This window comes from Mercenaria mercenaria, chromosome 7 (assembly GCF_021730395.1).
Source record: "Mercenaria mercenaria strain notata chromosome 7, MADL_Memer_1, whole genome shotgun sequence".
Classification (NCBI taxonomy): Eukaryota; Metazoa; Mollusca; class Bivalvia; order Venerida; family Veneridae; genus Mercenaria; species Mercenaria mercenaria.
In genome coordinates, this window is record NC_069367.1 from 30315193 (window position 1) to 30329650 (window position 14458).

The 14458-nt window shown below is 35.3% G+C and overlaps 1 protein-coding gene across 9 annotated transcripts in view; it reads right to left on the bottom strand.

The window, feature by feature from the left end:
- Positions 1-5732: 5732 nt before the first annotated feature.
- Positions 5733-14458, bottom strand: part of LOC123554648 (serine-rich adhesin for platelets-like) — a 153787-nt gene continuing 145061 nt past the window's right edge. For all 9 annotated transcript variants that reach the window (XM_053547948.1, XM_053547949.1, XM_053547950.1 and 6 more), the window contains 3 exons: positions 13324-13404; positions 12847-12982; positions 5733-10479 (listed from right to left, as the gene is read on the bottom strand). In XM_053547948.1, the coding sequence (XP_053403923.1) occupies positions 10200-10479; positions 12847-12982; positions 13324-13404 (497 nt within the window). In that variant the 3' untranslated portion in view covers positions 5733-10199. The remainder of the gene's footprint in view (positions 10480-12846; positions 12983-13323; positions 13405-14458) is intronic.

A 14458-nucleotide genomic window follows, 5' to 3' on the forward strand; every position in this document is an offset into this window, starting at 1 on the left:
ATTAATAAAATTAATGGTCTTATAGCACAGGTGTTTGCTTAATACAGGTGGTCTCTTAAGCAGGTTTGACTGTAGACGGATATATCGTTTTGGACAGGAAAATTTATAAAGTAGGCAAACAGGTTTACACAATATTTCAAAAGTTTCTTTGAACGTTTTATGACTAATTTCGTCGGGTCCAGCTGCTTTGTTTACAATTAAATTGGTTAGAATGTCTGTAATTTCTTGTCCTTGTATGTTAAAATTTTCAAGACTTGTTAGTGTTCTTATTGAAAAGTCAGGAAGTTTCTTATTTGTTTCACCATCATGTGAAATTGACCAAAAAAGATAACAAAATCGTTAGCTTTATCAGTATCAAACAACGAATAGCTGGTATTTTTGTATTTTAGAGTTGGTACACTATCGTTACTCGAAGTGCTCCCTTAACAAGCATTTTTACTGTATGCGAGTACGTACGTGAATTACATGTATTGAAGTCTTTGATGATCTTAGACGCATTTATATTAAACGATATGTTTTATAATAATGTAGTGTGTATAAGCTTATTGAATTGTTTAAGTGCAATGATAGAAATACTCTTGTCAAGCTAAGTAAATTTATTAAATTTTCCTTCAGTCGTAGAAATTTGTTAATTGTTCATCCTTTAAATATTAATATTAATATCGTGTGGGTTTTTTATCTATCCAAGTCGTGACCAATTGTATGTATTTGTATATATACTGTATGTAACATGTTGTACAAGTTAATAAAGATTATGTACTATTCTGTTCTGTTCTGTTCTTCAATGAAAATTCCAGACTGTTATATATAGAAAACTTGTTGTTTGTGTTTTATTTTCATGTTCCTAACGCAATCCCTTGATTTTTTATACAACAGCTGGTCAGTTGTTTTGTTTGAATCTAATGTCTATTCAAGGACGTAGTGAAAACGCATGCTACCCTTCATGACCTGTAGCTACAGGCTGAGCAGAGCTCAATATTAACACATGTTACAAGTACGAAAAAGAAATTTAGAGACATCTGCAGATGTGTTACGGCGGTGTACATAGAACACGCAATGATACACTAGGGTTTAACCCTTACCCTGCTAAATATCTAAAATGGACTGGTCCATCATTCAATTTGGGCCATACCACTTATTATTCAAAGGGATGTTCACTGAAAATTTACTGACTGAATAGCGAACAGTTCAGACCATGATCAGACTGCACGGATGTGCAGGCTGATCTTGGTCTACACTGGTCGCAAAGGCAGAATCATCTGCCGCCAGCAGGCTAAGGGTTAATTTCATAAAAGCATTACCTAGAAGACCTAGAAGACGTAACTAAAACTACCGTTTATCACTTATTCAGTATTTTGGAAATAACGCCAATAGTAAACAAAGGGTTTTCGTTATCTTCTGTGCATCTTTTTTACCTTTACCCTGCTAAATTTCTAATATGGACTGGTCCATTATTCAATAAGGGCAATACCATTTATTATTCGAAGGGGTGTTCACTGAAAATTCACTGACAAAATAGCAAACAGTGCAGACTATGATCAGCTTGGAGTGGTCGCAAAGGCAGAATCACTTGCTGCCAGCAAACTTAAGTTTAACAAAAGAATATAAAATTCAATCATTTATTCGCATCGATTTTCCAAACGTCATGTCAAGTGCGTTCAAGATGTAAACTTGCATTCTTTATTCCCCTTTCCATTAAATTTGAATTCAAACCCATCACAATAAGAACAAAGCCCTAAATAATTGACTAAGTTGCCGCATTTACTTGCACAAAAATAAAAACTCGTGATTTTGACTGAAACAGACAAATGGTACATAAACTAAATCTTCTAATGAGTTTTTTTTTAACTAGACCAGGTTTAATGAGTTTGTTTAAAAATTAGACCAGGTTTAATGAGTTTGTTTAAAGTCTACACCAGGCCCATCACAGGTCTTATAATCATACATCATGAAACATGTTCTGCGTCTATATTTTGTATTAATAAATGAAATGATTTTGAGAACACGCTAACTATAAATGAGTCCACATAATCAGCGTGAAATACACATAATTATTACACGTTTGATGATATTCATTCTTTTCCACACACAAAAAATAAGCATTGGTTTAAAAGACATTTTTTCCCAAAGTACTGCAGATATCTTTACAGACCAATGCCTAATTAAACATAATTTTTAGAATTCCGCACTATCAAGCATGATAGATTTGAACTTGATTGTCTACTTACATCTACTTTAGTATTTCACTTACACTGATTTGCGGGAAAAAAAACGACGGTTATGGATTACCTTTAATTCCAACAAGATTTTCTTTTATATAGACAAAGAAGGATTTTACCGTGTATTGTCTCGTTTCGCAAAATGACATACTTTTAGTTTTTTCCGCCTAAAAAAGGATTCCGATTAGTATCCCTTCCTGGTGTAACCCGAACGTGTTAGAATGTAAATAGATTTTAGTTTTGCATGCTTTGTTCGCAAATAAAACACGTTTTTTCCCCGTTCAGATGCATTGTAATTAATCATTCACAGGCCTTCGGCCTCCGTGATTAGATTACTACGCATCTGAACTCAAAACCTCATGTGTAATATTAAAAGTAGTGTTTTTCTAATCATGTATGCGTATGTACATGATATAAACTTAAGCTTGTAAGCCGTTTCTTTGTTATAAGCTGGTTTTTACATCGGCAATAAAGAAATATAAACCTTTACCAGCTGCTGGCACGTGATTCTGCCTTTGCGACCAGTGCAGACCAAGATCAGCCTGTACTTTTCGCTGTTCAGTCAGTAAATTTTGAGTGCAATACTACGGACGTGCAGGCTGATCTTGGTCTGCACTGGTCGCAAAGGCAGAATCATTTACCAGCAGTAGGCTAAAGGTTAATGATAAATCAACATCCTTGCTAAGCAATTGCATAAAACGCATACGTTGTACGGTCACACTAATCAACCATCGCCATTAACTTTTCAGAAATGCCTTCTTAATGACATTGCTCTCGTTGTTAACCCATGATAATGTTTTATTTATTCTAATATTTCTACAGCGGAGGCGTTTTCACTAAGTTAGGATCAAAGCTCATAATTTCCATCCTATGTTTTACCCTGATCCAGGTATGGACTTTTAGAATACATTTCTTTTATACTACTAGCTCTACTACCCTTTTTTCATACTACTACCACCCTTTTTTTAAACGAATGATTCAATATTATGACAGAACTACCATATATTTCTTCTGCTCATGTTCTGTAAGTAAAGCGTATTTACTTAAAACGATTTCCTTGAAACACCTTATACCTAAGTTCTAACTTTACCCTAAGTCGTGAAGCGAGTCCCGTGTTGCCAAAATAAAACAGGACTTGACTGCTTTGATTATGTTTTGCATTTGGAAAATTAGCGCATATTCAAAAAAGTTTCGTTTCTTTGTGTAAGTAGGCGATAATACCGGTAGATAAGCCGGGACATGCTGTTCTGTAAATCTTGTCTAATGTATCTTAAACGTTCAGAGGGTTTCAAGTTCTTCATCGTGGTGATTCTCGAATGCTGCAAAGCTGTCTTTTTTCGAGCATATTCGTTTCAGATTTTTCATGTCTCATTTCAGGCATCGATTTTACTCCAAGGCCAGAAAATAAATATTTCTTCCACTATCTTTTGGAGATTTTACACGGCTCTTGCATTCCGATGGTGGTTTAATTTTTTTATTATGCAGGACATATTTAACCCTTTTTAATCATCCTTGAACCCTTTTTGTTCCTTTTCATTGTTGTTAATGGCGGTGCATCTTGGTCTGTACAATATTTATTTTCTAAGAACCAGATGACACGTCTTGAATTACTGTTTCTGAATTGAAATGACAATGCACTTAAATTTTAATCGGACTTTCCAGCACCAGCTTCTTGTTCTTGTTTCATAGAATCGTCATTGTCAGTGCCGCTAGGTTTGTATTCTTTACAATGAAATTCCTGGTTTACGAATTGAGATCGCGTGATTCTATCTTAAATCATCATCTTCTTCTTCAGTAGTTTACTCGAGGCATTTTTATCACGTCCTTCTTGTGCGTCTGCGAGCTATTGCAGCTGCATTGATATCTATAATATGAAATTGCTGTTTGGAATTAACTGACCTTTAGCTTTGTCTGAACTTATACACTATTTATTTCCTGTTTTGAAGAGTCAATGCCTTGACCTGATCTTAATCAATCTTCTAAATCTTCGGTTCGCACGTCACATGGCTTTAAAAACGAATCTCTGGACTCGGAACAGGCATTTCGAAGACAGGATATGTCTATGATCATTTGATTCCTTGTCAGAATTTCTTGAAGCATTGAACTTTCCATTGCGCCTTTTCGTTTAATCACTATTTTCCAGGTCTCCTTCCCGGAAAGCTGTCATTCTGCGATATCAGTTTGTGGTTTTAAGAAGGGTTATGTTGCCTTTGGACTAACAATGGCGTAGAAGGTGATAATGATAATAATAATGAAGATGATGCTGCTGTTAACTTAGATTGGTCTACTCTATAACTCAGTATCATGGCTATATATTTGGCTAGTGTCATTATTCAAATTTTCCTTAAAGTCATGCAATTTTTTTTTTGACATTTCAACGTTGTCTGTTTTGTCTGACATGCCTGCTGGAACATTAGTTTGAATGTACAGATCAGATTATTCTAGAACAGATCATATTTAGGAAAGACTTTACTAATTTATCATCGTCGGTCTTTTTGTGTTCCCTCGCAAGGGAAAGTCTCAGGAATGGGTCCACAGTGGACGAACTAAGTCCACTTGCTCCGTTTGTAATAGACATTTTTACTCGGACAAAGTTTCAATGATATCATTTGACGTTCGCTTTCAGCACCTACATCGTGTTTTGGGGTCTTAGTTGCTGAATTAGGACTATGAGCACATGGACCGTGCAAACAGGTATGTGTGCTCTCACGACCAATATGAAATACTGCGAGAATAACTAGCTTAGGCGTTTTTGTGAACCAATGTGCCTGAAAAGACTGGGTTTTTTTTGTTTGCTGATCAGAAATTGCACCGTGTTCAAGTTCATTTGCGTTTCAAATTTTATTGTTTCCTTGTTGTCTGTTTGGTTAAACGTCTTACCGACCAAATTATAGGTCATGAGGCGACTTTCCGGCTGTTGTGGCGGGGAAGACCCCTAAGATTCCTCCGAGCATTATTTCAGCCATGAACTGGCACCTGGGTAGAACACAAGATCTACCGTAAGTCACTTAGATGGTTTTCTCACATGCAAAGGCTCTACACCTAAAGAGAGGTTTCAAATCTACAGTCGGAGTGGCTAGTGATTCGAAGACAGCAGACTGACCACTCAGCCACAAAGGGCCATTTGTGTCTCAATACTGAACTGATTTGATTTTATTCTTCAACCAACACCACTAAAACTATCTACACCTCTTTGCTCTGCAAATCGTTTCTTCGTAATGATTTTAGGAATACGACAGTCTTTCACATATCAAAAGAAATTTTGCCTTTAGCAATATCTGAAATATTTAACCCTTTTGTAAACAGTTTTGTAATTTATCGTCATATCTTAATGATGCAGTCATCTTAAGCTATGTGACAGCTGAACGATGGAAAATAAAAATAAACCAGGATCGAATTACAATTAAACGGAGAACGACATATTGGCATACATAAAAATCGTACCTTACGGGTTATATGCTACAGATGTCTAAAGATTATAAACATGATAAAAGACAAGAAACAAGAATGAAATAATGATTTACAAAATCAATATTTATTTCTGATGTCAGACATCCTCATATCAATACTCATTCTAACAACAGTAAGTATTAGCTCTAACTCACAGACTAAGTCAATATTCTACGTGTACAAAAAGCACATTTTACCACAGCACTGTAGTTATAAGACAAAATAACAAATGCAGTGGTAAATATCGTGTAACATCGGAATTCTCCGCGAATTTCCGTAAGTTCTATTTCATTGACCGCTTACATCATTATCAAAAATGGATAATCAATAATGGATTGTTGCATTTCTTTCATACTTTGAAAAAAATGTTCCCATGGGTCTAAAATCTCTAACTTAAGGAACAATAATTCCTTATCACATTAGTTAATCAGTTACCGTCTCTCTTTCTCTATCCCTCCCTCCCTCCCTCTCTCTCTCTTTATGATACCATTTACAAAAAAGTGACACCACTTATATGTGTAACATAATTATATATGTATAACAACTTTACGTGTTCCGAATAGCCACGAACTCCCTCAGCATGACTTAGTGTTCATAAAGGAAAGTAAGAAATTACTTTATAAAACGATTAGCCCCATAAAAGTCAATATAAAACTGCCCGTCAGACTGGCTGATTAGCTATTTTGAACCAAAGCATGTAATAATCCCTAATATAAAAGATGCATTTTCAGTAGAAAGAGCGACCCGATTTTTCCATGAAGTGGATTCGCGTGTAATTCAAATGAACTTCAAGCTTTCATTACAATCAAAACAAATTAGTATAAAATGAAGTAAGTGCCAAACGAAGGCGTGTAAAAATGAAAACCTTTTCGCAGACCGCCCTCTGTAGACTGATTAAAGAACTGAACGCGATAAATTGAAATGCCATAGTAAAATTAATTATTTGACATAATGACGTCATTAACAACATATTTGTAACATTATATGCATGCTTCATTTGATTTCATTTATCCATGTTTATATTGATGTAGGAAATGTAAATAATTACAAAACTAGATCGAGCTGCTTTTGAGAAAAGCGCATGTCTCCCACAACTGCCTAATCATCTGAATAGTTATGTATCTGAGTCAACCATGCAACAATGGCTTAGAGTGCGGATACTGGCATCAACCATGCACCAATGACTTAAGAGTGCGGATACTGGCATCTGTGTACAGAGCGATTTTCGGTAATTCAAGGGCCTTGTTTTGAAGTGCTTGGGCCGATTTGGCAGGTTATCGAACTTGGCCGAGGACTTATTGGCAAACACATTTTGTTCAAGTTAGGTGAAGATCGGATGAGAAATGTTCGACTTAAGAGTGCGGACAAGATTTGTGACAGACACACACACACACGGACACACAGACAGGAGTAAATCAATATGTCTCCCACCACAGTGGTGTGGGAGGCATAATTAGATTCCTGAAAATGGTAATCCTGAAATGAAACACAGCGCCATTAGAATCGCGTGGACAGATAATCTCTAAACTAAAAAATCTCCTGTATTAATAAGCATAAATGGATATTTTATTTTATTGTCATATAGACCGCTGATTATCCCATTGACAATTTAGATATTTTATTACTATCATTATTCTCATATTTTCTAACGGATTTATTCTGCTTTCCTTTTTTTTTAAAAAAAAAACATTCTGAGCACGTGACTCTATTCTCCAAACTAAAAATCTTTTAAAGATCTGTAAAACATAACAAAATATTTACAAAAGAAGATATTACAGATGTAGCACACTAAACAATCATATCACAAAATTTAAACAACAATTCTAATATAATGAAACATTAGGCCCACTATAAAAACTAAAAAAACATATTATATATATAATTCAAGGGGTGTTGCAAAAAAACTAAAGTGTATAAAAATAGATGTGCAAAGCTAACAAAGAAAAACTTCTTTTTTGTAAATAAATTAGTTCTAGATTTTATCAAGCAAAGCTTTGCAGCTAAAAGTTAAAAACCCTTTGTCTTTAAGACATGAATACTATAAACTCCCCAAATAAAAAATATGTAACATTTAAACATAGTGATCATATTTACGAAACTAACTTAATGTAATTAATCTATGCAATAATCATCAAAAAGAAGGACAACACTTCCAGTTTGCCAACTTCTTTTAAAGCAACCCATAATTTTACTAATATAAAAAAAATGTTCGTACTCGAGTACTGGAAACTTCTTTTGGAACACCCCTTTTTCTCAACATCTAGTCTTCAACCAGCAAAGACTTTGGAATACTGAACAATAAAAACTATAGGTACATGTATATCAATACATGTGTGAATGAACACAATGTGTCTCTGTTCCACAGCCTCTATCAATCAATCAAGTCTATAAGCAGTCTTTAAGCAAACTGTTCTATCTGGATGTGCTTAAAACTAACAAAAATTTCTGTAATATGCTTGGCATGTAGCCAAATATCGCGACAAAGACTAGTTTCTATTATGACGTAAAAGGCTGAAATTTGATATTCTACATATTATCAGCAAAAGAACTGCTGATACAGGATGTTATCGATTACATATGGTAGTTTTAAAGTTTCGGCAGGATTCTGAAATATACCCTTTGTAACATCAATATAGATATCACTATCCTATTTGCTTTTAACTTCACATAATCCGGCTTTTATCACTTTCCAATGGGACAGATCTTAAGAAATTCATGATTTAGTTCGAAGAGGTTTGGTGGCATATCGCTGTAAGATAAAACTGTCAAAGTTCGCGAACTTATTCGCGTTTGCTAGATAAATTTCGATTCAATTATGTAATAACCTCCTTAACGTCTGCGATATTTTTTGCAGTAATATAAATATCTTAAGACAGATAATTACCCAAAAAGTGCCAAGAACTGCTATCAGTAAAGTGATTTTTTCCCGAAAAAACTTCGCTTTTTCGAAAACCAGCAACAAAAATCTGACCTAGTGAAGATTCGTGTTAACAATTATTGGAAAATCGGAATACTCTGGACATATTCGTTTTTTTTGTTTTTTGTGATTTTTTTTGATTTTTTATTTTTATTGTTTTTTTTTTTTTTTTTTTTTTTATTTTTTTTTTTTTTTTTTTTTTGATATCTTATCTAGTTAAATTCACGTTTTCACATATCTAATGATTAAAGCGAAAAGATTCGCGTTACCAAATATAGAACAATCGGAATATTCTGGACATACTCGTATTTTAGGTAAACTAGCAACAAGAATCTTACCTAGTTAAGATTCGTGTTGCTAATTATCGTAAAAGAGAATGTCCACGGTATTCCGACTGTTTAATGACTGGTAACACGAACCTTTTAGCGTTAATCGCATAGTTAAGTGAAAACGCGAATCTTCGCTAGTTACTAATTATTGATCAAAGGTAGTAATTACAACACTGGTAACAGTTCTGTGCACTTTTAGAGTAATTGTTTGCGTTAAGATATTTATCTTACAGGAAAACATCGCAGATATTTAACTCGATAACCAGATAATTATCTCCATATTTATCTAACTAACGCGAATCTGTTTGCAAACCTCAACACGTCCTCACTGCAGAAATAATTCCAAATTTCTGTAGAACATTCGATTTTGCTATTTCTCAAGCTGCCAAACACATTTTAGCCATTTATTACAACATCACGAAGATCCCGTGCGGGAGAAATATATATCCATGTATTTGATTTCATTGTTTTAGTAGATAGTACCCATTCTAATTTCATTTTATACTGATGTCACAAAAAAAGTAAATGTAATTAACTGACGACACCATATATGCACACGTTCATAACGACGCAATAAAACATCGATTTAATTGTTTACATGCAAATGATGCGTAAAAAGTTCGTTCCAATTAAACAATCAACTATATAATCGTATAAAAAAGGAAATGGAAATGCCGTGCTTCTGAATGACCACCTATAATCATGGAATTGACTTTGATACATTTTTTCTTGTAATATTGTAAATAATGGTCATATTCACTTAATTTCACGTGGCTCTGGTCGTGCAATAAAGATGCACTGCCATATATCAAAAAACTGTTTTGGGTAAGCAGGTTGTGAATTGGGTGTTTACTATCAAATGTCTGATACGCAACATATAGTCCACGTCATGTTCGGCTGTTTTAAAAAGTTGACTGGTTCTGAACCTAGTTCACTGACGTAACTTTTATTTACTCCTTTGAAATACTCTAAAATTTAGCCAACTTTCTGCATCGGCAATATGTTATCATTTTATCGTGACAATGTCTAGATATTTTACATGTTTTTGCATACCTTTATACTGTCAGTACAGGAACGAATTTTTTACACACCCTTTATATTTACCGAATTCTTTACACACCCTTTATATATACCTTTCTATAATTTCTACAAGCGTTAGTCTCCAACAGAAAGAATGTACATTAGACCGCTGATTAAAAAAAACCAAGTTAAACTTATTACACGGCCTTTAAAGTACAGTATTGTAAAACCAGCGTAACCCCATCATTAGCAAGGTAATATGAACTAAACTTTAGCACGTTTGGAACTAGATGCACTATTTTTCTCAAGTTTTGCTATAAGCTGTGTAGAGTCCACTTTTCTTATGACTTCAACAGAGGCATTCTCGTCTTTAGATTTAAAATTTTCAAAATATATACTGTCTTGATGGGCGTCTAACAAAGTATTTTGGGGAAGCTGCTTGATTAGATGTCGAACACCAGAACTTGTTCCATGTGACATAAATTCTAATCCAGTTATTTTGTAGCTATCAAGAATATCATCCAGTAACAGAAAGTCTTCAACCCTGAAATCCAAAAACGAAAATTTGAATTTGTCATTGACATAAAAGCATAATTTGGGCGACAGAATTTTCATTTGCGCCATTTTTACTTTCGAAATTTCAACAAGAGGGCCATGAAGGCCCTGTATCGCTCACCTGACCTATTGACCTAAAGATCATCAAGATCAACATTCTGACCAAGTTTCATTAAGATATGGTCATAAATGTAGCCTCTAAAGTGTTAACTAGCTTTTCCTTTGATTTGACCCGGTGACCAAGTTTTTGCCCCCACATGACCCAGATTTAAACTTGACCTAAAGATCATCAAGATTAACATTCTGATTAAGTTTCATGAAGATACAGTCATAAATCTGGCCTCAGAGTCTTAACAAGCTTTTCCTTTGATTTGACCTAGTGACCTAGTTTTAACACACCTGACCCAGATTTAAACTTGACCTATAATCATCAAGATTACATTCTGACCAAGTTTCATTAAGATATGGTCATAAATGTGGCCTCTAAAGTGTTAACTAGCTATTCCTTCTATTTGACCCCCGTGACCTAGTTTTGACCTGACATGACCCAGATTCGAACTTGACCTAAAGACCATCAAGTTTAACATTCTGACTAAGTTTTCATGAAGATATAGTCATAAATGTGGCCTCTAGAGTTTTAACAAGCTTTTCCTTGATATGACCTAGTGACCTAGTTTTTGACTCCATCTGAACCCAGATTTAAACTTGACCTAAAGACATCAAGATTAACATTTGGACCAAGTTTCATTAAGATATAGGTCATAAATGTGGCCTCTACAGTGTTAATTAGCTTTTCCTTTGATTGACCTGGTGACCTAGTTTTTGACCCGACATGACCCAGATTCAAAATTGCCCTAAAGATCATCAAGTTTAACATTCTGACTAAGTTTCATGCAGATATAGTCATAAATGTGCCTCTAGAGTGTTAACCAAGCTTTTCCTTTGATATGACCTAGTGACCTAGTTTTTGACCCCACCTAACCCTGATTTGAACTTGAGCTATAGATCATCAAGATTAACATTTTGACCAAGTTTCATTAAGGTATGGTCATAAATGTGGCCTCTACAGTGTAAACTAGCTTTCATTTGATTTGGTTCGGTGACCTAGTTTTTTATCCTAACATGACCCAGATTCAAACTGGACCTTAAGATCATCAATATTAACATCTGACTAAGTTTCATGAAGATACAGTCATAAATGCGGCTTCTACAGTGTTAACAAGCTTTTCCTTTGATTTGACATGTGGACCTAGTTTATGAACCCAGATAACCAAATATCGAACTCGTCCAAGATTTTATTAAGGGTAACAGTCTGACCAAGTTACATTAAGATTGGCCAAAAATGTGACCTCTAGAGTGTTTAACAAGCTTTTCTTTGATTTGACCTGGTGACATAGTTTTTTTGATCCCAGATGACCCAATATCGAACTCGTCCAAGATTTTATTGAGGGTAACATCCTGACCAAGTTTTCATTAAGATTGGGCCAAAATTGTGACCTCTAGAGTGTTAACAAGCTTTTCCTTTGATTTGACCTGATGACCTAGTTTTTGACCCCAGATGACCCAATATCGAACTCGTCCAAGATTTTATTGAGGGTAACATTCTGACCAAGTTTCATTAAGATTGGGCCAAAAATGTGACCTCTAGAGTGTTAACAAGCTTTTCCTTTGATTTGACCTGATGACCTAGTTTTTTGATCCCAGATGACCCAATATACGAACTCGTCCAAGATTTTATTGAGGGTAACATTCTGACCAAGTTTCATTAAGATTGGGTCAAAAATGTGACCTCTAGAGTGTTAACAGTCAAATTGTTGACGACGGACGGACGGACGGACGGACGGACGACGGACGACGACGGACGCCGGACACAGGGTGATCACTAAAGCTCACCTTTGAGCACTTCGTGCTCAGGTGAGCTAATAAAAAAAGCACGTTGCATCGGCTTTATGACAGACATATCTAATACAATTGGAGTATTTGATGCATAAAGTAATAAATGTGTGATCGTCAGCAAATGTTTGAAACTGCATGAGACCCATCAAGAACATATTTCACAGGCTGACATAAAAATCACACTTATTTGAATAAACTTAAGGCTGCAGCCACAAAAAGGAAAACCTAATTATACATGTTAATGCCTCAAGAATTTCAGCATTCCGTGCACTGTCGAGCATATCAGTAGCACATATAAGGACAACATCAGTTGCAAACATGAAAACAAACTAAGAAAACCCAAATGTGAACACTGCCCACATTGTCCCACACTGTTTTGACGTAATATATTATTATTTCATGTCATTTTCGTTACTCTCATGGTTCGTTGTAGGCAAGAGAATAACGCTTACGATCATACCTTTTATTAGGTTGTAGAGTCAAGCGTTTAGTTACGAAGAGTGGCTTAGAACTAAAAGTACAGAGATCTTGAGACTCATCTTCTGGGTCGGACGGGAGATTGTCAAATATTGCACATCCGCTTCCGCTTTCACTTTCTGTAAGGTGAAGGTCGTATAAATTTCAAAATGTGTATTGATGGTTTCTTCCAACTTGTTTTATTTAATCTTTTAAGACTGTATCGTGAACTTTTGGAAACTTGTTTTAAACACAATAACCACAAAAGAATATTTACAAACACTTCTAGGATGAAAAAAATACAATATAAATCCGCACTATATGGTCTTGAAGAAAATTAATAATTAAATCACAATCATATTACAAAAATTGTCGTTTTGAAGCGATAACATTTCCTTATTCAAAACTTAATAAAAAGATCGAAATTGAATGTATTTGTAAATGACCTCATGAATACAAGAGAATGCTTTATAACTCATACCTAATACTGTACTAGATCTTTTGAACTGCCAAGGTTTTTCTTCTTCGTCCGTGGCATATCCATTGATATCGCAGTTATACCCTGGAATAAAATGTTACGAAAATGAGACTGAACTTGTAAGATTTTTATTTGAGCCGCGCCATAAGAAAACCAACATAGTGCGCAGTCTGGTCAGGATCCATACTGTTCGTTAAAAGTTTTGTCTAATTGCAATAGGCTTTGAAAGCGAACAGCATGTATCCTGACCAGACTGCGCTGATGCGCAGTCTGGTCTGGATCCATGCTGGCCGCAAACGCACTATGTTGGTTTTCTCATGGTGCGGCTCATTTGTCGATCTACGAACTACAAGCTACGTGACAACCTTCACACCTGATTCCGTAAGGGATAAAAAGAGGAAATTATTTTATATACAAGGCACGTATATTGACTTGTCTCGTAATGTTTAATCGCTCAGTGAAGCTGAAGTTTTTATCGTCTGCTCAATCAAATTTGCAATATTCTCCACTGACTAGATCTTTTATGATTTCGCTTCTTCACTCAGTCGTATAAACTGTAAGAATTGATGTGAATATGAAAAACCCACAGTTTGTAAGACGCGTATTCTGCCAACAGATGACTTGTGGGTAATTTCTAGGTGTGTATTTCTCAGTCCCAAAAATGCTGTGACCTTGAACTCTGACCCTTAAAAATAAGATAACAGGAGTCACTTTCCGACTTTATTAGTTCTACAATCATTGATCTCAGAGTCAGATAACTGTGACCTTGATCTTTGACTGCACTCCCCAAAAACAACAAATCATCTACTGACCACAGTTAATTATTCTGAGAAAGGCTGAGTTCCAAGCGCCGTGACTCCAGCCTAATACTTCTCAAAAACAGCTCAGTCACCGAGTGAACACGTCAATCAAACAGAGAAGTTTGCCGGGAATGTGTTCCAGTGTTCTGCGCTGACCCACATATTGTCATGGGCTGCCAATAGGCAGTCGTCACATGAAGTTCCAGCCGTATGGGACATTTGCCTTAGCCATCAGAAAAGGTTCTAGTTTCGATATCGCCCAAATCTGCGTATCAAAGGGAATCCATTTAAGGCGTGATACCAACACGTTTTACATTTATTGACCGGAAACGACTGCT